This window comes from Oncorhynchus tshawytscha, linkage group LG06, assembly GCF_018296145.1.
Source record: "Oncorhynchus tshawytscha isolate Ot180627B linkage group LG06, Otsh_v2.0, whole genome shotgun sequence".
Taxonomy (NCBI): domain Eukaryota; kingdom Metazoa; phylum Chordata; class Actinopteri; order Salmoniformes; family Salmonidae; genus Oncorhynchus; species Oncorhynchus tshawytscha.
In genome coordinates this window covers 40,174,524-40,202,484 of record NC_056434.1, presented here as the reverse complement: position 1 = coordinate 40,202,484, position 27,961 = coordinate 40,174,524, and the positions used below count along the sequence as shown (strand labels likewise).

The 27,961-nt window shown below is 43.1% G+C and overlaps 1 protein-coding gene across 3 annotated transcripts in view; it reads left to right on the top strand.

Annotated features, from left to right (window-relative positions):
• Nucleotides 1–27,961, top strand: part of LOC112232084 (inositol 1,4,5-trisphosphate receptor type 2) — a 174,668-nt gene that overhangs the window by 144,495 nt on the left and 2,212 nt on the right. For 2 of the 3 annotated variants that reach the window (XM_042323248.1, XM_042323247.1), the window contains exons 54-55: nt 1,357–1,517; nt 25,263–25,424. In XM_042323248.1, coding sequence (XP_042179182.1) covers nt 1,357–1,517; nt 25,263–25,424 — 323 coding nt within the window. Of the gene's footprint in view, nt 1–1,356; nt 1,518–14,513; nt 14,582–14,733; nt 14,889–25,262; nt 25,425–27,961 lie in introns of those variants that run through there. The other variant, XR_006083609.1, reaches the window with a different exon arrangement.

Sequence of the window (27,961 nt, the reverse complement as noted above, 5' to 3'; positions counted from 1 at the left end):
GACCATTGTTATGTTTGGGGGGAAAAGGGGGAGGCTTGCAAGCCAAAGAACACCATCCCAACCGTGAAGCACAGGGGTGGCAGCATCATGTTGTGGGGGTGCTTTGCTGCAGGAGGGACTGGTGCACTTCACACAGTCGATGGCATCATGAAGAGGGAAAATTATCCGGTTATATTGAAGCAACATCTCATGACATCAGTCAGGAAGTTAAAGCTTGGTCGCAAATGGGTCTTCCAAATGGACAATGACCCCAAGCATGCTTCCAAAGTTGTGGCAAAATGTCTTGAGGACAACAAAGTCAAGGTATTGGAGTGGCCATCACAAAGCCCTGACCTCAATCCCAGAGAAAAATTGTGGGCAGAACTGAAAAAGCGTGTGCGAGCAAGGAGGCCTACAAACCTGACTGTTACACCAGCTCTGTCAGGAGGAATTGGCCAAAATTCACCCAACTGATTGTGGGAAGCTTGTGGAAGGCTACCCGAAACGTTTGACCCAAGTTAAACAATTTAAAGGCAATGCTACCAAATACTAATTGAGTGTATGTAAACTTCTGACCCACTGGGAATGTGATGAAAGAAATAAAAGATTAAATAAGTAATTCTCTCTAGTATTATTCTGACATTTCACATTCTTAAAATAAAGTGGTGATCTTAGGTCAGGTTAGGCCAGGTTAGATCCTAAGGCAGGGAATTGTTACTTGGCTTAAATTTCAAGAATTGTGAAAAACTGAGTATACATTTATTTGGGAAGGTATGTGTAAACTTCCGACTTCGTGTGTGTGTGGCTGGTTGGCTGACTTTTCAACAACAAAAATGACTATATTGCCTGCATTTATTCCAGACACATATTTAGATGAACATAGGCTAACTCTCATATATTGTTCAGCTTTTGTGAGGAGCAAGCCTTTTCTCTCCCGACACTTATGCCATAACATTTGTACAATCAAAAATAAACTATCTACGTTTGTCATTTTATTTTCTATTGATCTGTCGCTCGGTAAACATGCCTGGGCGAGAATAAATAATAACAGTAATTGCCGCCCATTTGTTTACAGACCGAAGCACTAGCCTTTAGTTGTTTAGAGCACAGAGTGCTTCACACTGTTTTGAGTGAAAGAGATGTGTGCTGTCAGCTGACAATTACATTTTTCCAATCACAGATAATTACAAAAATACTTGTCAATTGTATTTGGAAAGTTCTCCATATCCGTTACGATACTCGTTTTGTCCGAGTACTCAGCACACCCCAAATAGAGAGGCTCAAAAATATAATTAAGAACGGCAACGAAACTGCAGGATATGACAAAGGTAAAGTGAATTGGTATATCAGTGTATAAGTACTGTTTTTCTCACTCAGGGTTGGAGAGGGATAAGTTTGACAACAAGACGGTGTCCTTTGAGGAGCACATCACGTCGGAACACAACATGTGGCACTATCTGTACTTCCTGGTTCTGGTGAGGGTGAAGGACCCCACAGAGTACACCGGCCCAGAAAGCTACGTGGCCCAGATGATCAAGGTGGGTAGTTGGTGAGCTACCTCTTCCATGATCTACACAGGTCTTCACCTCAACACCTCTGTGTTGCATGATAGAACGGTGTGTCTATTTTAGCACCAAGGTACTGGTGATGCAATGATGAGTCAGGATTTTATATTTGAACCTCATCTGTGTTGAATGTGAAAACAGTGTTGGATCGTTGAATTCGGACTCCTTGCTGTCACTGCCATTTGAAAGGTATTGGCTGTTTTTACATGTGTACTATGTCTGTACACACACTTGCACAAACACACAGTTTGTCCTTTAAATGTATGCAGTCGCCGTAGCATCTCGAGGTGTCCTCAGCAGCCAGAGGCAGTGAAAAATCTGCCGACGTGCCCTTGAGCAAGGTACTTAACCTTAAATGCTCCTGTAAGTTGCTCTGGATAAGAGCGCCTGCTAAATGACTAAAATGATAAATGTGTTCCGGTCTGACTGTGAATCATCAGCCTCTGCAGCAGACTCAACCCCCGCCCCCCAAAAAAAATAGAGCAAAAAACACCTGACTGAGCCCAGCATCACAACCTCCCTCTCTTCCTTTCCCTTTTTCTTAGACTTGGTTATAATGCTACAGTGCACTTCTCATAAACTAGGGACTTCCACTCTGATCTTTCTCCCTCCTGGGGTTTTGCTACTGACATTCAGTAAGGGTGGCAACGTGCCACAACCTGTCTGGGGAAAAAAGCAATACATAGGAGACATAAATGCATGAGCTGTTATGATGCACTTCTAATGCATTGTTAAGAGTTGCCATACCCATGTCTTAAACCCCTTATAATCATCTCATAATGATCCTGACTAATACCAGCGAGTTTCAATCTGTTGAAGTGTTGAAACATCACAAACAACAGATGCATAACATATTATTTGTCTTGTTATAAGACATTACTAAAGCTCATACATGATTATAACATGTTATAAAGCATTATAGCTGGATGCTTTAAATAAAGCTTTATCAGAAGGGGGTTTAGTTGGTTGCCAAGAGGTTAATGTGTTCAAACATCATTGCAGTGGGTTCAAACAACTATTTGCATAACAAATAGTTGACGACTGAATGTAATTAACACGTTTTAAAGAAGTGATGGCCAGTCAGACTGAGGTACTGGTGCATGGTGATGTCATGGTGAGTCAGGAGTTGTAGATGTACTTCTCTTTAGATGTTGGCCCTATAAACACTGCGATTGGCAGAAAGCAACCTGGATTTATAGACAATAGTCAGTCCCAGATCTGTATCTCTACTGAACAATATAAGATCAAGATCTGTGTACGTTCAGCTCTAAGAAATATTTAGTCTATCCTGTTGACATGTCATTAGTTGCTTTATTAGACCGCACTAAAGTGCATTGCGGACCTCAGGCTGTGTCCTCTGCAGTCTGCTTTAGGTGAACACGCACACCGCAGTCCTTACTCAGTCTGAGGGGTGGACTAGCTAATTAACGCAGTCTTTCCACCGCTCTCCCTCACTGTCTGTACCCAGTGCACTGACACCTGAGAGTATCACATATGCACGTACGCATGCACACACACAAACACAAAACACAGTTTCCAAGACTCTGAGAATGAGTGTGTCCGCCTGGTAAATACAGAATTACAGTGCATTCGTAAAGTGTTCAGACCCCTTGACTTTTTTTCCACATTTTGTTACAGCCTTATTCTAAAATGGATTAGTTTTTTTATATATTTTTTCCCCTCAATCTACACACAATGCCACATAATGACAAAGCAAAAACAGGTTTTTAGAAATGTTTGCAAATGTATTAAACATTTTAAAAACTGATAACATTTACATAAGTATTCAGACCCTTTACTCAGTACTTTGTTGAAGCACCTTTGGCAGCGATTATAGCCTCGAGTCTTCTTGTGTATGACGCTACAAGCTTCGCACACCTGTATTTTGGGAGTTTCTCCACTTCTTCTCTGCAGATCCTCTCAAGCTCTGTCAGGTTGGATGGGAGTGTTGCTGCACAGCTATTTTCAGGTCTCTCCAGAGATGTTCGATTGTGTTTAAGTCCGGGCTCTGGTTGGGCTCAAGGACATTCACAGACTTGTCCTGAAGCCTCTCCTGCGTTGTCTTGGCTGTATGCTTAGGGCCGTTATCCTGTTGGAAGGTGAGCCGTTGCCCCAGTCTGAGGTCCTGAGCGCTCTGGAGCAGGTTTTCATCAAGAATCTCTCTGTACTTTGCTCTGTTCATCTTTCCCTCGATCCTGACTAGTCTCCCAGTCCCTGCCGCTGAAAAACATTCCTCCAGACGTGACACTTTACGTTTAGGCCAAAGAGTTTAATCTTGGTTTCATGGACCAGATAATTTTGCTTCTCATGGTCTAAGAGTCCTTCAGGTGCCTTTTGGCAAACTCAAAGCGGACTGTCATGTGCCTTTTACTGAGGAGTGGCTTCCGTCTGGCCACTATCACGAAGGCCTGATTGGTGGAGTTCTGCAGAGATGGTTGTCATTCTGGAAGGTTCTCCCATCACCACAGAGGAACTCTGGAGCTCTGTTAGCGTGACCGTTGGGATTCTTGGTCACCTCCTTGACCAAGGCCCTTTTCCCCCAATTGCTAAGTTTGGCTGGGCAGCCAGCTTCAGGGAGATTCTTGGTGGTTCCAAACTTCTTTCATTTAAGAATGATGGAGGCCACTGTGTTCTTGGGGACCTTCAATGATGCATACATTTTTTGTAACCCTTCCCCAGATCTGTGCCTCGGCACAATCCTGTCTCGGAGCGCTGCAGACAATTCCTTCGACCTCATGGCTTGGTTTTTGCTCTGACATGCACTGTCAACTTGGGGACCTTTATATAGACAGGTGTTTGCCTTTCCAAATCATGTCCAATCAATTGAATTTACCACAGATGGACTCCAATCAAGTTGTAGAAATATAAATGGATGACCAATGGAAACTGGATGCACCTGAGCTCAATTTCGAGTGTCATAACAATGGGTCTCAATACTTATGTAGTAAAGGTATTTCTGTTTTTGAAAAAAAAAAAAAATGTTTTCGCTTTGTCGTAATGGGGTGTTGTGTGTAGATTGATGGGGGGAAAATAATTGTCAATTTTAGAATAAGGCTGTAACGTAACAAATGTTGAATTAAGGGAAGGGGTCTGAATACTCCCCGACTGCACTGTAAACGGCCCTGAGCAAAAGTTCAAAAAATTGTGTGTGTGTGTTATGACACCAAGCACAGAGCCAGCAGGTACAGCGCGGAAGTATTCATACCCCTTGATTTAATCCACATTTTGTTTTTACATCCTGAATTCAAAATTGATTCAATAAAATAAAAAATCTCACCCATCTACACACAATGCCTGATAATGACAAAGTGAAAACATGTTTTTAGAAAATGTAGCTAATTTATTGAAAATGAAATACAGAAATATCTCATTTACATAATTGTTCACACCCCTGAGTGAGTACTTTTTGGAAGCACCTTTGGCAGCGATTACAGCTGTGAGTGTTTCTGGGTAAGTCTCGAAGAGCTTTCCACACCTTAATTGTGCAACATTTGCCCATTTTATTATTTAAACAATTCTTCAAGCTCTGTCAAATTGGCTGTTGATCATTTCTAGACAACCATTTTCAGGGAGATTTTCAAGTAGGTTTAAGTTACAACTGTAACTTAGCCACTCAGGAACAGCCACGGTCTTCTTAGTAAACAACTTCAGTGTAGACATGTGTTTTAGGTTATTGTCATGCTGGAAGGTCAATTCCTCTCCCAGTGTGGAAAGCAGACTGAACCAGGTTTTCCCCTAGGATTTTGCCTGTTCTTCGTTCCATTCTCTTTTTTATCGTAAACAACTCCCCAGTCCTTAACGATTACTAGCATACCCATAACGTAATGCAGCCACCACTATGCTTGAAAATATGGAGAGTGGTAATCAGTAATGTGTTGTATTGGATTTTCCCCAAACATAACTCTTTGTATTAAGGACAAAAAGTTAGTTGCTTAGCCACCTTTTTTGCAGTATTACTTTTAGTGCCTGGTTGCAAACAATATATTTTATTCTGTACAGCAGTGGTCACCAACTGGTTGATCTTCAAGGCATTCCTTGTCAATCACCAACATTTCTGTAGAAAAGTCAAAGATAAAGGCTTGTGCTTTTTTTGTGTGTTGCGCTGTTGGTGGTAGGTGCATTTGATTTCGAAGTCCTGTGCACCGGGTAGGCAGTGTTCCCATTTGTAACTATTTCATTTGTCTGAAAAGACACACTCCGCTTACCCAGCGACCAGGAGGTCTGTGGCTAAATCTAGTGGGCCTACTGCGCTAGCCAATCAAATAGCTCAAATCACAGTGCCTACAAGTTTGATACTAGCCTATGTGAGATTTCATAACTTTAAAACCATGTGACCAGAGAGACTGTCAAATAATACAGCAAGGAGCTGATGTTTTTATGAATGAGTTAATGTTACATTTTTAATTCAGCACTGTCCGAACTGTTTTTATTCAACACTATTACAAAACATAAAATGTCTACTCCCACTTGCGCTGCAGTGAATGAGTAGCCCTGTGTTTTTATTATTATTAGCAGCTCATCGTGTCTTTTGAGGAATATTTCACTTTCACTGGTCATAGGAACAACAATTTGTGCTTGAGGCAGATGCGGTGTGGCTCGTGGTTCGCCATCAGACGGAAGACTGCGTCCCCTGTCTCTGGTCAGTCTCACACGAGGAAAGGAAGGAGAGAGCAGAGAGGCTGACCCTTTGCTGCTCCCTCCCTCCGCTGAGACTAATGCCATGTTCAGGACAACTGGAAACTCAGACATTTCCGACTTCAGTGCGTTCAAGACACCTGTGAACTCTGGGGGGAAAAAATTTGATCCGACTGGGAATTTTTTTTGAAGGGTCATCCAATTCTGAATTCCAAGTCTTAAACCTGGGCATCTTTCTAGAGCCCTGACTTTCTGACCTGAACATCACTGACGTCGTGATTTTACTTAATTTGTTTTACCTCTGGAGATTGCATGGCTGTGTGCTCGATTTTATACACCTGTCAGCAACGAGCGTGACTGAAATAGTAGAATCCAATCATTTGAGGTGGTGTCCACATGTAGTTTAGCATCAGTCCAGTGAAGTAAAAAAGGGAATTATTTCTATTTATACTCAGCTGTGCCTCGCAAGTGCTACACCAAATGATCTATTCTATCAAAGATTAAGTATTGAAATATAATATGGTCTGAGAAGAACAATATTGACAGCCGGACATATTGCCAATATTCTGCGATAATGTATTAGGCCTGCCTACTGCACAAACCTCATTCCTACATTACCGTTTTATTAAGTTAGTGTTACATTTTTTAAGTCATGTTTTAAAACAAATCTGAGCGGTAGATCTCTGCTTGCTTTTTGACTGTGAAAGTGATCTTTACTCAGAAAAGGTTGGTGACTGCTATTCAGGCTTCCTCTTTTTCACTCTTGTCAATTAGGTTGTATTGTGGAGTAACTACAGTCCGTCATCAGTTTTCTCCTATCACAGCCATTAAACTTTAACTGTTTCAAAGTCACCATTGGCCTCATGGTGAAATCCCTGAGCGGTTTCCTTGCTCTCCGGCAACTGAATTAGGAACAACGGCTGTAACTTTGTAGTGACTGGGTGTATTGATACACCATCTAAAGTGTAATTAATAACTTCACCGTGCTCCATGATATTCAATGTCTGCTTTTTATTTTTACCCATATACCAATAGGTACCCTTCTTTGCGAGGCATTGGAAAACCGCTCTGGTTTTTGTGAATTGAATCTGTGTTTGAAATTCACTGACTCGACTGAGGGACCTTACAGATAATTGTATGTGTGGGGTACAGGGATGAGGTTGTCATAAAAAATAATGTTAAACACTATTATTGCACACCGAGTAAGTCCATGCAACTTATGTGACTTGTTAAGCACATTTTTACTCCTGAACTTTTTTAGGCTTGCCATAACAAATGGGATGAGTACTTCAGCTTTTGATTTTGTATTAATTTGTAAAAATAAAAAACTTTGATGTTATGGTGTATTGTGTGTAGGCCAGTGACAACATTTTTCTATTTAATACAAAGTCAAGGGATGTGACTACTTTCTGAAGGCACTGCAGCCACAGCTCTGTTACATAACCTATCTCAAGTGGCCTGCTAATAGCTCAGCCCTGCCTGGCACGTGTTCTCCTGTCCCGCTCGCTCGCTCTCTCTCGCTCGCTTTGTCACTCACTCACTCTCTCACACACGCATTATCACGCCACGAGTCAATTATTCCTTGGCAACGTGGCCGTCACTTGTCGGTTGTCGGCGGCAACAGGAGAGGAGAAGACGGCGGTGAGGAGCCTCTGAACTCGTGATCTATAGAGAGGCCAAAGGTCAAAATGTCCTGGTGGGGGGCACACACAAATGCGTACACACACGCCGCACAGTCTCTCTCACTGTCTCACACACACATACACACACACACTCCTCTCTTTGTGTCTATGTTAACCTAGGTGAGTCAAGCAGAAGGAAGCACATCCTGTTGTACAGTCTCCAGCAGAGATGCGTGTATTGAACAACGTTGGTGCTCTTTCTCAAGACGCTGGATAACACAATCACGTGCTGCTTGGTTTTCTACCATTGTAGAGTTTGATACCAGTGTAGTGTACTACAGGCCACTAGGGTTGGTTATGGAAGTGGATGGGTCATGTGATGTAAAATGTGCACACGTGCACTAGGGGTGTGACCGTTAAAAAAAACTTCAACAAAATTTGGATTGTTAACTGAAAATTCCTAAGTGTGAATTACTTTTTTCTCCACAATTTTAATAGCAATGCAGTCATCACAAAACTACCTGGTCCTGGTAATCATCATAAAGGGTCAAATTCAAATGAAACAACTACCTAATGCATCAATGCTGTAACTTTAGATGGAGGAGCTACTTCATTTACTGGCCCTGTAATGTACGAGTGAGAGGGAAGCAGAGCAGCAGCTCAAGCAGCGAGCCGGGGAGGGGCCATGCGGTGTGCGTCTGAGTGAGGAGGGTAGCAGGGGAGGGGGATATGGCAACCAAGTCGACTCGCTCTGGTAGACTAACTAGTTATCATCTCATCTGATTACCTAGTATCTGTCTTGACTGACCGAGAGAAGAGAGAAGCTAGTTAAGCTAGCTAACGTTAGGATAATTGAGTCTACGGTACTTTAGATTTCCATCTTCCATTGATTAGCCTAGATATCTCTTAATATCTTGCCACATGGAGGCTCTAGCTCTGACTGTAGTCTAGTGCCAGTTTGATAACTTGTGATTGGATGACAATAACAAGCTACATGCGCCACTCTCTTGAAAAGCCGGAGTAGCAGCAGCATAAATAATAAAAAGTTATCTTTCTCTCTGCAGTAAGCGCAATGTAGACCATCTGCATTGTGAATTTGCGTGGAATTTTTCATATTTCTTTTGTGGAAAACCAATACAAAAATGTATGTTTAAACAGTACGAGAATGTTTCTATTTGTCACATCCATAGCGTGTACGCTAGGGGTGGTGCTATGTCAGAGAGTGACCAGCCAAATAAGCAAGGGCCATGAGGACACTTGACCTGACTATACTCCAAACATACTCTGGAGTTTAGTCATGGATCATTAACTTGTCATCCCTTTGAGCAGGTTTTACAGGTCTTAAGAGTGTGCCTCTCACACACTCATACAGTCTCTCTCGTTCTGTTTTTCTCTCTGTGTACCAGCAGTGTAGATTGCTCCGCTAGACTGCAGGCACAAAAATGTAAGCCTAAAATGGTTATTCCCCTAGTCACTATCATGCTGAGTCGTCTCCTTTGTCCATGTTCTGTTGTGTGCCTAGTGAAAAGCTTCACAGCAATAATGCAACAGGCAACCACTGGAGAGCCACTGAGAGTGATGCAGTCTGTAGTATGAGACTTAGTGATGTGACAGAATGGTTCAGTGAAGAAGTACTGAACCCCTGACTCAACGTTGTGCTGTTGTTATTGTTTTGGCAGGCGATTGTGCCTAAGTGAATGTTTACACTGTGGGGTTATTTTGGGAAAGACTTGTTACGTCAGAGGTTGGCTGTGATTGTTTATACTAGTCCATACACACAGCTCAAATGTTAGTCTGGGGGCTGTTCATTTTTTGGAAATGTTAGATTACATTTACTCATGCTATTCTAGATTATTCCCGTCATGTTTAAGTGAAACAGATGCAGACAATACGTCATACTCTTTTACTCTATTTCAGTGATGAGGGGGGAAGTGTAACGTATGTTGTTATCATTATTGAGGTCTGGGCTATGTTAGTCATTAGATGACTAGACCAGTGGTTCCCAACCTTCTTCGCTTACTGTACCACCAACTGAATTTTGCTCTGCCTGGAGTACCCCTGGTTGGGAACCACTGGACTAGACTACACACCAAAGTCAATTCCACTTCAACCCCCATTACAAATTTGAGTTTAAAATAATCTCCCATCATACATGGTTTTCCACAAAGTCTGATTGCTAAGGCTAAGATAGTATCCACTCACTATGAATAATCAGATATACTAGCCTAATTGTGTGTTATCAACAGTCCCATTAAGACCATTGTACATCTAAGTTGTAAATATTAGGGGTACACAGTTGAAGTCGGAAGTTTACATACACCTTAGTAAAATACATCTGAACTCAGTTTTTCACAATTCCTGACATTTAATCCCAGTAAAAATTCCCTTTCTTAGGTCAGTTAGGATGACCACCTTATTTTAAGAATGTGAAATGTCAGAATAATAGTAGAGAGAATGATTTATTTTATCTTTTATTTCTTTCATTACATTCCCAGTGGATCAGAAGTTTACATACACTCAATTAGTATTTGGTAGCATTGCCTTTAAATTGTTTAACGTGGGTCAAACGTTTCGGGTAGCCTTCCACAAGCTTCCCACAATAAGTTGGGTGAATTTTGGCCCATTCCTCCTGACAGAGCTGGTGTAACAGTCAGGTTTCTAAGCTTCCTTGCTTGCACACACTTTTTCAGTTCTGCCCACACATTTTTCTATAGTATTGAGGTCAGGGCTTTGTGATGGCCACTCCAATACCTTGACTTTGTTGTCCTTAAGCCATTTGCCACAACTTTGGAAGTATGCTTGGGGTTATTGTCCATTTGGAAGACCCATTTGCAACCCAGCTTTAACTTCCTGACTGATGTCTTGACATGTTGCTTCAATATAGTTCCTCGTGCAGCAAAGCACCCCCACAACATGATGCTGTCACCCCCGTGCTTCACGGTTGAGATGGTGTTCTTCCGCTTGCAAGCCTCCCCCTTTTTCCTCCAAACATAACGAAGGTCATTATGGCCAAACAGTTCCCATTTTTGTTTCATCAGACCAGAGGACATTTCTCCAAAAAGTACCATATTTGTCCCCATATGCAGTTGCAAACTGTAGTCTGTTTTTTTATGGCGGTTTTGGAGCAGTGGCTTCTTCCTTGCTGAGCGGCCTTTCAGGTTATGTCGATATAGGACTCGTTTCACTGTGGATATAGATACTTTTGTACCCGTTTCCCCCAGCATCTTCACAGGGTCCTTTGCTGTTGTTCTGGGATTGATTTGCACTTTTCGCACCAAAGTACGTTCATCTCTAGGAAACAGAATGCGTCTCTTTCCTGAGCGGTATGACGGCTGCGTGGTCCCATGGTGTTCATACTTGCGTACTATTGTTTGTACAGATGAACGTGGTACCTTCAGGCGTTTGGAAATTGCTCCCAAGGATGAACCAGTCTTGTGTAGGTCTACAATTTATTTTCTGAGGTCTTGGCTGATTTCTTTTGATTTTTCCATGATGTCAAGCAAAGAGGTACTGAGTTTGAAGGTAATCCTTGAAGTACATCCACAGGTAGACCTCCAATTGACTCAAATTATGTCAATTAGCCTATCAGAAGCTTCTAAAGCCATGACATCATTTTCTGGAATTGTCCAAGCTGTTTAAAGGCACAGTCAACTTAGTGTATGTAAACTTCTGACCCACTGGAATTTTGATACAGTGAAATAATCTGTCTGTAATCAAATGTTTGGGAAAATTACTTGTCGTGCACAAAGTAGATGTCCTAACCGACTTGCCAAAACTATAGTTTGTTAACAAGAAATTTGTGTAGTGGTTGAAAAACGAGTTTTAATGACTCCAACCTAAGTGTATGTAAATTCCGACTCCAAATGTATATAGTGGTGGTGCCACTAAAATGTTTGAGATTTTGCTGCGGGACTTAGAGGTAATTTGTGGTTTAGTATCGTACCCTGCGTCACTACTTCATTGTTCTAAACCAGCACAAGGGTGAATTAGAGCACTGATTATGCTTTTCAGTCCCAAGGCTCTGACAATGAATGGGCGACATAAAAACTGTTGAGAATTCTTTTTGTCCTAGACTTGGCACTCCGTTACCGCTTGCCATGCGGTAGTAGAGAGAACATGACGGGGGTGACTGGGGTCTTTGACAATTTTCAGGGCCTTCCTCTGACACCGCCTGGTGTAGAGGTCCTGGATGGCAGGCAGCTTTGCCCCAGTGATGTACTGGGCCGTACGCACAACCCTCTGAAGTGCCTTGCGGTCGGAGGCCGAGCAATTGCCGTACCAGGCAGTGATGTAACCGGTCAGGAAGTTCTCGACGTTGCAGCTGTAGAACCTTTTGAGGATCTCAGGACCCATGCTAAATCAGTGTTGCTTGCCTCGAAGCGAGCATAGAAGTGATTTAGCTCATTTAGCTCATCTGGTAGGCTCGTGTCACTGGGCAGCGGCTGTGCTTCCCTTTGTAGTCTGTAATAGTTTGCAAGCCCTGCCACATCCGACGAGCGTCGGAGCCGGTGTAGTATGATTCAGTCTTAGCCCTGTATTGACGCTTTGCCTGTTTGATGGTTTGTCGCCGGGCATAGCGGGATTTCTTTTAAGCTTCCGGGTTAGAGTCCCGCACCTTGAAAGTGGCAGCTCGACCCTTTAGCTCAGTGCGAATGTTGCCTGTAATCCGTGGCTTCTGGTAGGGGTATGTACATACAGTCTTATGTACGTACGGTCTTAGTGCTCGCATCTGTCTGTGGTGGTAAATAAACAGCCACGAAAAGTATAGCTGAGAACTCTCTAGGCAAGTAGTGTGGCCTGCAATTTTGAATAATATACTCCAGGCGAGCAAAATCTAGAGACTTCCTTAGATTTCGTGCACCAGCTGTTGTTTACAAATATGCACAGATCACCCCCCTCGTCTTACCGAAGTGTGCTGTTATCCCGCTAGCTGAATATCCATGTCGTCATTTGTCATTCAGCCACGATTCTGTCAAACATAGGATATTACAGTTTTTAATGTCCCATTGGTAGGATATTCGTGATCGTACCTCGTCTAGTTTATTGTCCAATGATTGCACGTTGGCGAGTAATATTGACGGTAACGGCAGCTTTCCCTGTTGCCTGCTGTGGGTCCGGACGAGGCATACATCTCTTCTTCCTCTGCGTCACTTACTTTTGCGAATAATTGGGCTGTCTATCCTGTGGGGTGTTTGGAGAATATCCTGTGAGTCCTGCTTGCTGCTGTTGTTATTGTTGAAAAAATCTTTGTCTAATCCGAGGTGAGTGATCGCTGTTCTGATATCTAGAAGCTCTTTTCTGCCATAAGATACGGTTGCAGAAACATTATGTACAAAATCATTTACAAATATCACGGGAAAAAACACATAATAGCACAATTGGTTAGGAGACAGTAAAACGGCGGCCATCTCCTCCGGCGCCATTTTGAAATAGCTTTGTTGCTACAGATGCTGGTTCAATACCTGTGCCGGCCTCGACTGGGAGACCGATGAGATGACTGTAGGCTTTTGGTTGCTCTCCTTCTGAAAACATAAATAAATAATTCTGAATTACAAACAGGCTTTTTTACAAATTAGCAACAATATCGCACCCCATGTTCAAGAATGGCCTTTTTCTTGTTCATTTTACGTTATTTGAAAACTAAAAATCATGTCCAAAATATTGTTATTTTCTTGACAAAGCGATTATTATTCATTTAGAATTAGATTAAAGCCCCTTGGATATTCTCACAGATATATTATTAACCCTGTTATTAGCAGGACAATATATATTGGTCATGGCCCCCGAGTGGTGCACAATGGGATTGCCTTGCAGTTCTCCAGCTGAATCCACTGAAATAGAGGTGGGCGTGCGAGGTTCAAGGCACAAGGGCAGGGGGCACTCCGCCCCACTGGGTAGCACAGAGCAACACTTTAAGGGGCATTGCACTAATAATTGCGCTGACTAGGGAAACATTCCCGCTGTTCTTAGTGCCAGTCTCTCACTAATGGCGTCAGTCAAAAGTTTTACTTAAATCCAAACCGTAATTCAACGAAAAATGACATGTAAGCACACATTTGTAAATCCAAACTTTAAAAGTAATTGGAAAGGTAGATAGAAATTATTTGTGACATTGTGGTTACAATAAAGAATGTAAACAAGATGCTGTGTTTTTATCTACAGTATTGATTGACAGCTGGTCGCATTTTGAGAAGCGGTTTTCAAACACTTGTAGCCCGATTAGCAGCACAATACTCTTTTATAGCCCAGCTTCTGTAGGCGTAAACATCCCCCTACTTGCAATGTATTCAATGCTTAAGTGTGCTAAAGTGTTACATTTGCGAATAGCACTGTCCGTGGCCAAAATCCCCAAGTCTACCCGTTTTTTTTTTATTTTTTATGTCTCAAGTAGATTTTCCGTTCCTCTTGAAAACCCTAATCTGCTCACTTAAATGAATAGAAATCCTGGTCATGGTGCTACATTATGTTGTTACAGCATAATCAAAGTGAGGACAATCGTCTCTGCTGTATACTTTTGGCCAATTCTAAGCTGAAAGTCACACCTTTCCAGTACTCCTCACCCCGCCCCAAACTACACCCTTAAAACAGTTACCATTCAAAAACAAGCTGTTTATCTAAAAAAAGAAATATGACATTGCGACCAAAGAGAACAGACAAAATGGCCATTGTTTTCAATCAAACCAGCTTCTTTCTATGGTACTACCTGTTCCAGGATTTAGGACCGTAACCATGACAGGACTTGAAAATGAGCCGGAGCTGAGAGAATCACCAAAACTCAAGGTATTTTGGTTTCAGTGCATTTTCTTGAAAAATAATGTATATACTGTAGCCTATAAATGTGTAGGCAGACTGTAATAAAATTGATCATTTAAATAAAGGTTCAATAAAAATAACAAATACAATTATTATGGACTAAAAACATGTTTTTGCAGAGCATACAACCAAGCTGACAACCATCCGTGGAGATCAGTGGACAACGGGCCGCACTCCGAAAAAACGCGTAGTTAACAAGAAATCGGTTAGTTTTGCTAGACTCTTAAAATGGGTACGCAGCGTTGGAGTCAATTTTTTTACCCCCTTTTCTCCCCAATTTCGTGGTATCCAATTGTTAGTAGTTACTATCTTGTCTCATCGCTACAACTCCCGTACGGGCTCGGGAGAGACTAAGGTCGAAAGCCATGCGTCCTCCGAAACACAACCCAAGAAAGCGCACTGCTTCTTAACACAGCGCGCATCCAACCCGGAAGCCAGCCGCACCAATGTGTCGGAGGAAGTTTATACTTATTTTCCACCATAATTTGCAAATAAATTCATAAAAAATCCTACAATGTGATTTTCTGGATTTCTTCTTTTCATCTGTCATAGTTGAAGTGTACATATGATGAAAATTACAGGCCTCTGTCATCTTTTTAAGTGGGAGAAATGGAATAGACAACAGGTGGAAATTATAGGCAATTAGCAAGACACCCCCAATAAAGGAGTGGTTCTGCAGGTGGTGACCACAGACCACTTCTCAGTTCCTATGCTTCCTGGCTGATGTTTTGGTCACTTTTGAATGCTGGCGGTGCTTTCACTCCAGTGGTAGCAAGAGACGGAGTCTACAACCCACACAAGTGGCTCAGGTAGTGCAGCTCATCCAGGATGGCACATCAATGCGAGCTGTGGCAAGAAGGTTTGCTGTGTCTGTTAGCGTAGTGTGCAGAGCATGGAGGCGCTACCAGGAGACAGGCCAGTACATCAGGAGATGTGGAGGAGGCCGTAGGAGGGCAAAAACCCAGCAGCAGGACCGCTACCTCCGCCTTTGTGCAAGGAGGAGCAGGAGGAGCACTGCCAGAGCCCTGCAAAATGACCTCCAGCAGGCCACAAATGGGCATTTGTCTGCTCAAACGGTCAGAAACAGACTCCATGAGGGTGGTATGAGGGCCCGACGTCCACAGGTGGGGGTTGTGCTTACAGCCCAACACCGTGCAGGACGTTTGGCATTTGCCAGAGAACACCAAGATTGGCAAATTCGTCACTGGCGCCCTGTGCTCTTCACAGATGTGCTCTGTGTGAACCTGCTTTCATGTGACAGACGTGACAGAGTCTGATGACGCCGTGGAGAACATTCTGCTGCCTGCAACATCCTCCAGCATGACCGGTTTGGCGGTGGGTCAGTCATAGTGTGGGGTGGCATTTCTTTGGGGGGCCGCACAGCCCTCCATGTGCTCGCCAGAGGTAGCCTGACTGCCATTAGGTACCGAGATGAGATCCTCAGACCCCTTGTGAGACCATATGCTGGTGCGGTTGGCCCTGGGTTCCTCCTAATGCAAGACAATGCTAGACCTCATGTGGCTGGAGTGTGTCATCAGTTCCTGCAAGAGGAAGGCATTGATGCTATGGACTGGCCCGCCCGTTCCCCAGACCTGAATCCAATTGAGCACATCTGGGACATCATGTCTCGCTCCATCCACCAACGCCACGTTGCACCACAGACTGTCCAGGAGTTGGCAGATGTTTTAGTCCAGGTCTGGGAGGAGATCCCTCAGGAGACCATCCGCCACCTCAACAGGAGCTTGCCCAGGCGTTGTAGGGAGTTCATACAGGCACTTGGAGGCCACACACACTACTGAGCCTAATTTTGACTTGTTTTATGGACATCACATCAAAGTTGGATCAGCCTGTAGTGTGGTTTTCCACTTTAATTTTGAGTGTGACTCCAAATCCAGACCTCCATGGGTTGATAAATTTGATTTCCATTGATCATTTTTGTGTGATTTTGTTGTCAGCACATTCAACTATGTAAAGAATATTTCATTCATTCAGATCTAGGTGTTATTTTAGTGTTCCCTTTATAATTTTGAGCAGTGTATTTTAGCCCCATTTCGCGCTGCTCTGAGACAAGCATGGGGACTGGTCTTGACAAATCAATGACATTTTTATTTATTATTGGTTAGACTACAATTAGAGTGTGGAAATGTTACGCTCTTAGTACTGTAGCCTACTCCCGACCGTCATGTTGTACAGTGCCATATTTTCCGTTCCATCCTAACTGAAACACTGAGTTTTTCGTTTTTCTTGGAATAGAAACACCATAATATTAATCAAATTAATTCAGCAAAATTTCTTAAAATCAGTCCCATATACTATGTTTTACAAAAAAAGGTTTTATACTCTCTAGTACAATCACGATTGAAGGTTATCAAATGCTTCTCAAAGATGCCCTCTGGTGGTCAAACTACCACTAACTAGCTTTAATGGTTACATTGGCTGACAGTTAAATAACGTGCCATAGAATTCTGTGGCATCATGCAAGCTGTGCTGCAGTACGCTGCAACTTTTAAAGGACGAACCACTGTATGACATTTGCTTCGCGCATTTAATTGTAGACATCTTGTCTGTGATGTAATTATGATAATGTACAGATGTCATTTAATGTGATTATTATTATATTCATGAAACATTGGTCATGTATTTCTTTCCTTTTGTTTCCATTAAAGTCCATCTAGTTAAGGTTGTTAAATTAACATGAGCTAGAAACACTATACTGCAGTGAATTAGACGATTGTTTGTTCAATGTGTTTGTACTTTCTCTCTCCAAATAAACTAAACTGTAGTTAAAGGGTACATTATGTCCCTTCTCGTTCATTACTAATTGGATTTATTGGGCATGCTTAATCAATCGGTCACATTAGAGTCTGGGTTAAACAGGATCCGTTGTTCCTAGTTGTTTTTGCAGACGTTCATGAGAAAATCTCTTTGTGACCCACAGTGGCCCTCTTTTCCATCTGTATGTTGAGAGAAGGGGCTGTTGTTTTGAAGTTATTTTTGCCCCACCTCAGGGCTAACTGAATTAGCGTGTCGTGTCAGGCTCCTGTGGTCTGTCGGCCAGTCTGTCCTCACTTCACCTGTTTCTCAATGCCTCTGCCCTCTCGCTCAATGCCTCTGCCCTCTCTCGCTCTCTTTCTCTCCCCTTTTCACACTCAGTGACTAAACAAACTTCTACAGTGCATTTGAGATTCTCCCAATACCTCACCTCGTGTGGATAATGGCACTGAGCCTTTTTCTAAAATATTTTGTGAGTTGGAGAACATCATTGGGAGGGATGTTAGACCATTCCTCCATACAGAATCTTTCGATTCTTATGGACTGTCCGCTTCAATTCAAACCACAGGTTTTCAATGGTTTTCTATTCTGGAGTCTGAGAGCTCACTGGAATTCAACTGGAATGTCTCGACACGGGTCCGCTGACTTTCTTGCTTCGCAGCTCAAATGTATCGTAAATGTCACAGTAGCCACTAGACTAGCCAGTAGGCTAAAGCACAAAGATAGCTACTGGGAACATGCAACGTTAACAAACATAATTTGCTTCATAAAGTAACTTCAACAAACAACAATTAATGTTTAGCCCTCTCAAACAAATATGAAAGTACAATAACGTTGTCATTCATATTATCCAGAGCTAGGTAGCAAGCTAAGCAAAAATGTATGTATACTCCTCACATACTAACTTAATAGCCAAGTTAGCTAGAATGCCAATGTTAGCTAAACAATGGCATTCAGCCTACTTTATAACAAACCTTGCTTAATTTCATCAATATCATGCGCAAACCATTACATAAAGTTGTTAATTCACTAGGCAGTTGATTCTTGCGTTCCTGCTGACTTTTGCATTTAAATAAATTACGGCGTTCTGAGATTCCCTTAAAGGTGTCAATGTCAGAGTAACCAGCTTTTTAATGCTATTTCAGATTAAAACGGAATGAATCACGATATAATGAAAATGCCTATACGTTTAAGCGGTTTCAAAATAAATTGCCCTGCCATTACGATTTGTACTGTAGGGTTATTGGGCTGAACAAGACAATTCTGTTTATATTGCCCTTCCTGGTGGGAAGTAATTGTCGTCCAAGTGTTGTGTGCGACCTCCGCAGGAAGCATTCGAGACTTGCGAAATTAGAACTTTTACATTACAGTAATGTCTCTCGAGAATCGATACCAATTGAGAATCTCGTAAATCTCCTTAATGCTCATCAATGTGCAAAGCCCTCTGAGATGGCCATTGCAAAATGTTGATTTTGTGGCCAATTTAAAAAACAATTGTGCATTTTGTGTGTGCTTGGGGTTATTGTCTTGCTGGAAGATCAAATTTTCATGTCATCCAACAAATGTAAACGCCTGGAGTTTTCAAAACTGCATTTGAACTTGGATTGGAACCTGTGCTTTTGTCAGCTTTCATAAAAATAGAGATCTCAACAACCAGTGGTGGGTTTGGGGTTGAAATGAGAGAGCAGAAAATAACCCCATACCTACTGGTGGTGGATCTTTTGATGTTATGGGGCTATTTTGCTTCCACTGGTTCTGGGGCCCTTTTAAGGTCAACAGCATAATGAACTTTACCCAATACCAGGACATTTTAGACAAGAACCTGGTTGCCTCTGCCATGAGGCTAAATGTGGCCGCAAGTGGATCTTCCAGCAAGACAATAACCCCAAGCACACGTAAAAATCCACAAAGAAATGGTTAATTGGCCACAAAATCAACATTTTGCAATGACCATCTCCGTCCCCGGGCTTAAAACCCATTTGAATTGAAGTCCATAATCGCAGACAAATTATATCAAGGATCTGGAAGGATTCTGTATGGAGGAACAGTCTTAACATAGCTTTCAATTTGTTTGCCATCTCATAAAATGTTTGAGAAAAAGGCTAAGTGCTGTTATCCTTGCAAGGTGAAGTATTGAAAGATATTTGAAAAAGGGATGTCAATATTTTTGACCCCTACCTTTTTGAGGAAAAAAATATTACTTGTTAAACAAAATCTCTTCCTCTGTGCAATTGTGTTAGTATACTTTTAAGCAATAAGGCACAAGGGGGTGTGGTATATGGCCAATATACCACAGCTAAGGGACGTTCTTAGGCACAAGGTGTCTTATTGCTATTATAAACTGGTTACCAACTTAATTAGAGAAGTAAAAATGCATGTTTTGTCATACATGTGGTATACAGTCTGATATACCACGGCTGTCAGCCAATCAGCATTCAGGGCTCGAACCACCCAGTTAATAAAAACAACATCATTCACTTTTTTTGTGTACATTATAGCTCAGTATTATATTCATTTGATAGTAATTTTTTCTCATCTTTTTCAAGGGTGTCAATATTGCGGACCCCACTGTATATTCATGCTAGCTGAGTAGCCTAATTGACACTGGTGAATAGGCTTTTATATAGATGCATGATGCAGTCACTCCCCTGCCTCTTCCTACTTACGCTTCTATTTACCCCGGCCTGCTAACATTAAACGCTGTGTCTCCCGCGTGCTAGCGAAGTAACGACTACCTCGAGGCTTCCCTGTTCCATCTATTGCTGTTCACTGGACCCTATGATCACTTGGCCACATAGCTGAAGTCTGCTCAACTGTTCATTAATCACGGTACTCCATTTTGTTTATTTTTTATCTGTCGGCCGCTGCCTCGAAATCAGGCCCTGTTTGTAGTTAACCGACCATCTCTGCCCATTCATCGCCATTTTACCTGTTGTTCTCGTAGCTGTTTAGCAGCTCTTGTGTTACCCGTTGTTGTCTTCGCTAGCTCTCCCAATCAACACCTGTGATTGCTTTATGCCTCGCTTTATGTCTCTTTCAAATGTCAATATGCCTTGTATTCTGTTGTTTAGGATAGTTACCATTATTTTAGTTTACTGCGGAGCCCCTAGTCCCACTCAACATGCCTCAGATACCTCCTTTGTTCCACCTCTCACACATGCAGTGACCTCACCCAGCATAACTAGCCCATCCAGAGATGCAACCTCTCTTATCATCACTCGGTACCTGGGCTCACCCGTCTGTACATTATGCCCTGAATCTATTCTACCACACCCAGAAATCTGCTCCTTTTATTCTCTGTTCCCAATGCACTAGACGACCAGTTTTGATATCCTTTAGCCGTAACCTCTTCCTCCTCTGTTCCTCTGTTGATGTGGAGGTTAATCCAGGCCCTGCATGCCCCCAGGCACTCTCATTTGTTGACTTCTGTAACCGAAAAAGCCTTGGTTTCATGCATGTTAACATCAGAAGCCTCCTCCCTAAGTTTGTTTTACTCACTGCTTTAGCACACTACGCCAACCCTGATGTCCTTGCCGTGTCTGAATCCTGGCTTAGGAAGGCCACCAAAAATTCTTAGATTTCCATATCCAACTACAACATTTTCCATTAAGATAGAACTGCCAAAGGGGGAGCAGTTAGCCTGCAAAGTTCTGTCATAGTTTTTAAATGTATCTTTCCAGAAATAAGTATATCACTGTTGCCACCTGTTATAGACCCCCCTCAGCTCCCAGCTGTGCCCTGGACACCATATGTGAATTGATTGCCCCCCATCTATCTTCAGAGTTCGTTCTGTTAGGTGACCTAAACTGGGATATGCTTAACACCCCGGCAGTCCTACAATCTAAGCTAGCCCTCAATCTCACACAAATTATCAATGAACCTACCAGATACAACTCCAAATCTGTAAACACGGGCACCCTCATAGATGTCATCCTAACTAACTTGCCCTCCAAATACACATCTGCTGTTTTCAATCAAGATCTCAGCGATCACTGCCTCATTGCCTGCATCCGTAATGGGTCTGCGAGCAAACGACCACCCCTCATCACTGTCAAACGCTCCCAAAAACACTTCTGCGAGCAGGCCTTTCTAATTGACCTGGCCGGGGTATCCTGGAATGACATTGACCTCATCCCATCAGTAGATAATGCCTGGCTGTTCTTTAAAAGTACCTTCCTCACCATCTTAAATAAGCATGCCCCATTCCAAAAAAATGGAACTAGGAATAGATATAGCATCGAATAGCCCCCGATCATTAGCATCGAATAGCCCCGGTGATATGCAACTTTTCAGGGAAGTTAGGAACAAATATACCCAGGCAGTTAGGAAAGCTAAGGCTAGCTTTTTCAAACAGAAATGTGCATCCTGTAGTACTAACTCAAAAAAGTTCTGGGACACTGTAAAGTCCATGGAGAATAAGAGCACCTCCTCCCAGCTGCCTACTGCTCTGAGGCTAGGAAGCACTGTCACCACCGATAAATCCACTATAATTGAGAATTTCAATAAGCATTTCTCTATGGCTGGCCATGCTTTCCACCTGGCTACCCCTACCCCGGTCAACTGCCCGGCACCCTCCACAGCAACCCGCCAAAGCCCCCACCATTTCTCCTTTACCCAAATCCAGATAGCTGATGTTCTGAAAGAGCTGAAAAATCTGGACCCCTACAAATCAGCCGGGCTAGACATTCTGGACCCTCTCTTTCTAAAATGATCTGCCGAAATTGTTGCAACCCTTATTATTACTAGCCTGTTCAACCTCTCTTTTGTTCAACCTCTCTTTCTGTTCATTCTCTCTTTCCCAAAGATTGGAAAGCTGCTGCAGTCATCCCCCTCTTCAAAGGGGGTGACACTCTAGACCCAAACTGTTACAGACCTATATCTATCCTACCCTGTCTTTCTAAGGTCTTTGAAAGCCAAGTTAACAAGCAGATTACTGACCATTTCGAATCCCACCGCACCTTCTGCACTATGCAATCTGGTTTCAGAGCTGGTCTTGGGTGCACCTCAGCCACGCTCAAGGTCCTAAACAACATCATAACCGCCATCGATAAGAGACATTACTGTGAAGCCGTATTCATCGACCTGGCCAAGGCTTTCGACTCTGTCAATCACCACATACTTATTGGCAGACTCGACAGCCTTGCTTTCTCAAATGATTGCCTCGCCTGGTTTACCAACTACTTCTCTGATAGAGTTCAGTGTGTCAAATCGGAGGGCCTGTTGTCCGGACCTCTGGCAGTCTCTATGGGGGTGCCACAGGGTTCAATCTTCGGGCCGACTCTCTTCTCTGTATACATTAATGATGTTGCTCCTGCAGCTGGTGATTCTCTGGTACACCTCTACGCAGACGACACCATTCTGTATACTTCTGGCCCCTCTTTGGACACTGTGTTACCTAACCTCCAGACGAGCTTCAATGCCATACAACTCTCCTTCCGTGGCCTCCCAACTGCTCTTAAATGCAGGGAATACTAAATGCATGCTATTCAACCGACCCCTGCCTGCACCTGATCGCCCGTCCAGAATACGTGGACAACTACAAATACCTAGGTGTCTGGTTAGACTGTAAACTCTCCTTCCAGACTCACACTAAGCATTTCCAATCCAAAATTAAATCTAGAATCTGCTCCCTATTTCGCATCAAAGCCTCCTTCACTCACGACGCCAAACATACCCTCGTAAATCTGACTATCCTAACAATCCTCGACTTCGGCGATGTCATTTACAAAATAGCTTCCAATACTCTACTCAGCAAACTGGATCCAGTCTATCACAGTGCCATCCGTTTTGCCTACCTCCTCACGCCATTTGCACACACTGTATATAGACTTTCTTTTTTCTATTGTGTTATTGACTGTACGCTTGTTTATTCCATGTGTAACTCTGTGTTGTTGTTTGTGTTGCACTGCTTTGCTTTATCTTGGCCAGGTCGCAGTTGTAAATGAGAACTTGTTCTCAACTAGCCAAGACTGAACAAAGTTTCAACAGCATTCATTTCCTTTGACTAAGTCAACTGTGTTGACCACTGTGCTGACCACTGTTGGCAAATACATCCTAGTTAGACTTGCACCTGCTATTAATTAGGGCCTTGTTATAAAACAGAGAAACTAGTTTATATACTCAACTTTATGCTTCTAAAGCTGTCAAATAAATTGTACGCCTACAATGTTTCAATTGCTCAAATATATCTATAAACGTTATTTGAGGAATGGAGGGAAGCTGGATATGGGGTGAAAATGCTCTGTTTAGTTTATTCATTCAACCATTTTTAACATGCACACATAGAACTTGAAATAGCCATATATGCACATGAATAAAATCATTGAGGATAACACACAATAAAGTCTGGGACTTATTTCCATTGTGGTCCCCTGTTATTTACATATTACATTTTGTCATTTAGCAGATGCTCTTATCGCGGGCGATTTACAGAAGAAGTTAGGGTTAAGTGCCTTGTGCAAGGGCACGTCAACAGATTTTCCACCTCGTCGACTCAGGGATTTGAACCAGCGACATTTCGTTTACTGGCCCAACGTGCTTAAACTCTAGGCTACCTGCCATCATGAGAGATGAGCTCACTGAAAAGTGCTGTTTAAAGAAACACTGCCGCTCCCTCTGTCTCTTCTCGATCTCTCCTCTTTTTCCTGTACAGTATCTTTATTTTTACATAAGCGGTGGGATAAAATCCTCCTGTTTCTACCTCTACGTTGTGCCAGCCATATCTATTAGCACCTTTTAAACCGTGTTTTTCAGCCAAACTGGCAACAAGCTCTTACATAACATCAGCTGGCGGCGATCTATCTGTCTCATGGCAAAACGACACGTGCACACAGATATTGGCACAGACACATCTTAAACCCATTATATAATGCTGCTATAGGTGCATGTATTTCTGTCTATATTTTCCTCTGTATTTTGTCCTTTATGGCCACTTGAGGTAGTAATCTCTGTTGCAGGTAGTGAGCTCTCTCTGTTGCAGTTCAGCATAGTAAATATGTCTAGTGTGTCTACTAAAGACTAACACGTGAGCTCCCCCCCAAAGGCCTACTCATTTTATTCACTGCTTCACTAGAAACACAATGTTTCTGTGTTTGAGCTCCTGGAGGCTGATCTGGAGTCAGTTCCTTTGAGGAGATATACTGTTCAGCTTACTGCAGTACGCAGCCAGTGGCTGGCTGATCTGGAGTCAGTTTGTCTGAGCAGCTAAACTGTTAATGTACTGCTTACTACAGCCAGTTTATGTGAGCAGATCTTTGTACAGCTTACTGCAGTGTCTGGCTGGGAGAAAACAGGCCTGGTTAAAAGTAATCACACTCCTCTAAAGTGAGGAACTTGGACCAATTCCCTCAGATGTACTGCTTAATATACCCATCCTGGCTTTCTCTCTCTTTCTCTCACTCACTCTCATTCACTCACACATACATACATGCATTCTTTTCCTGGCTCACTACTCTCTGTCAGCCTGTCTGTCTTCATCTTTCCTTCTTTTCCTCTCCCTCCCTCCCACACACTTTTCCTCTCCTCTGTCTTTCCCCCTCTTTCTCCCATTCGCTTTCATTTTTCCCTCCCTTTTTCAGTGTTTCTCAACTTCTCCTTTCTCTCTCCATTGCTGCTCTCTTACCCTCTCGTACCCTCTCTCTCCCTCTGGTTTTAGCTCAGTAAACACTGCTGTGCAGTGTTGAACTTCTGAATTGAATAGGCATTGAATCTGCTATGTAAATACATTTAATTTGTGCCAATAAATGTTATTTTGAAATCAAATCTCTCACGCTCTCTCTCGCTCTCACTTCCTCCCACTCTCGCTTCCTCCCGCTCTCTCGCTTCCTCTCACCCTCTCTCCTTCTCTCTCTCACTTCCTCCCTCCTTCTCTCTCCAGGAGAGGAACCTGGACTGGTTCCCCCGGATGCGGGCTATGTCTCTGGTGAGCAGCGAGGGGGAGAGTGAGCAGAACGAGATGCGCTCCCTACAGGAGAAACTGGATGGCACCGTCAAACTAGTGTCCCTGCTGTCTTCCCAGCTGTTCGAGCTAAAGGAGAAGGTACGGCACTGTCGTTGAACAAGGCATTAGTTCATACACTTAAGACAAGGCCGCGCAACTCAAATGGCATGTTCATTGTGGCACTCAACGTTTAATGAGTGCTTCTTATTGGAAAAGTCACGGGTCGGTATTTGAGGGCCACCGTCCTAGGGGGTCTCCTTAACACTTAACTGATCTTTGGATGTCATTGATTGGTCAGAGTGTAGTCCACACAGTATGGACTTTCTTCATTGGTATCTTTTTAACCCATAAGAGGCTAATCAGGGGGAGGGGGGCTACTACTAAGCTATTTTTTTAAAGTTCATACCAGGTTCATTTTGCTATTTGATTTTGAATTTTAAGACCCCTTGAAGTATAAAAAACAATACATACCAAATGTATTTTATGATTTGTAAAAAAATAAATAAAAATAAAAAAACATGTATTTAACCCCTTATTTTTGTCACTAAACAGTCACTGTATATACTTACATTATACATTTTTTTACTTGCACCGGGAACCTTCAGACGAGTCTTGTGAGGACTGTGGGAGTCCTAGAGCAAAACGTATATGTATGTGTTTGTGAGAGTCTCACCTTACCACAGAGGGGTCATATTAGCGTGTAGCGCAAACTGTTCGGACGCTACAGACAGAGGTTGGCAGATCGGCTGAACCGACTTCAGACGAGTCCCAAGACGCTTGTCAGGGTTGTAGAGCAAATTGGAGAACACCATTGTGGTTGTGAGATTCATCTTATCATAGAGGGGTCATAATAGTTTGTCAGGTCTCTGACCTCTCTATAGGCGGTGTCATCATCGTCGGTGATCAGTCCTACCTCCTTTGTGTCGTCAGCAAACGTAATGATGGTGTTGGAGTTGTGCCTGGCTGTGCAGTCATGAGTGAACAGGAGTACAGGAGGGGACTGAGCACGCACCCCTGAGGGGCCCCCGTGTTGAGGATCTGGGTGGATGGATGCCCCAGGACTACCTGACATGATGACTCCTTGCTGTCCCCAGTCCACCTGGCCATGCTGCTGTTCCAGTTTCAACTGACCTGAGCCCTAGGACCATGCCCCAGGACTACCTGGCATGATGACTCCTTGCTGTCCCCAGTCCACCTGGCCATGCTGCTGCTCCAGTTTCAACTTCCACCTGACTGTGCTGCTGCTCCAGTTTCAACTGCTCTGCATTATTATTATTCGACCATGCTGGTCATTTATGAACATTTGAACATCTTGGCCATGTTCTGTTATAATCTCCACCCGGCACAGCCAGAAGAGGACTGGCCACCCCACATAGCCTGGTTCCTCTCTAGGTTTCTTCCTAGGTTTTGGCCTTTCTAGGGAGTTTTTCCTAGCCACCGTGCTTCTACACCTGCATTGCTTGCTGTTTGGGGTTTTAGGCTGGGTTTCTGTACAGCACTTTGAGATATCAGCTGATGTACGAAGGGCTATATAAATAAATTTGATTTGATGTATTGTTACCCAACCTTACCACCTGGGGGCGTCCCGTCGGGAAGTCAAGGATCCAGTTGCCCAGGGTACTGACCTTAGGGATGACCTTGGAGGGCACTATGGTGTTGAACGCTGAACTGTAAACAATGAACAGCATTCTCACCATCATGAGTCGTTATGGGTCTCTTCACTTGCATCACAATGGTGAATCATTCCTATCAGTTCACATGCACTTGTCCTTTTCCTTGAGGTTATCATGCCTTGCTGTACAATGCCATGTACCTCCCTGACCTTCCAGAGAGCCTGTGGCTGTTGGGCTGACTAGTCATGATGCAGCAAGTAGTTTGACCGATCGTCATCACTCCACCATCACCTGATCATTACAACACCATCACCTGCCTCTCCTGCATGTGATCTCTGTGCAGTCACAGGCCTCTCCTTGTTTGTTCCTGTTCTGCTGCCCAGATGTCCGTGTAAACAACACCCCATGTTGACTTATTTACATTTGAGTAATTTAGCAGACGCTCCTATCCAGAGCGATTTTACAATTAGTGCATTCATCTTAAGATGGATAAGTGGGACAACCACATAGAGGGACACACTTCAGATAGTGAATATAACAGCCGTGGTAAAAACAGAGCTGGAACATTGACCTCCTGCATGTTGTTTTGTGAACTTAGCTCTCTTATACTCAAATAGAGAAAATAACTTCACAGTAAAAACAGAGCTGAAACAGGAGTCATGGGTTGTGATTGATTCCTCATAGGTTGGCAAATCAATCAGAGTGCTGGTGTTCATGGTATCACAGACTATACTGTGTTTACCTTGGAAGATTGTTAAGGACTTGTCTGAAGTCAGACAGTTGTTTCTGGAATATTACATTGTGCAGGGTGAATATGTCAAACAGGAAATCGAGGCTAATTAAGGACAGAGGCTTTTTCCGGCCATGTGTGAACACCGAGAGCTGAGCCAGGTCTTCAGAACAGAGATTACAGATACTGACCGGTACATTGTGTTTCTTCTCACTAATGGTGAATATCAGGAACCGTGTTATGAAGTGTAAACTAAAGACGGTGAAAAGCTATCCTGGAAAGATGGACATCTC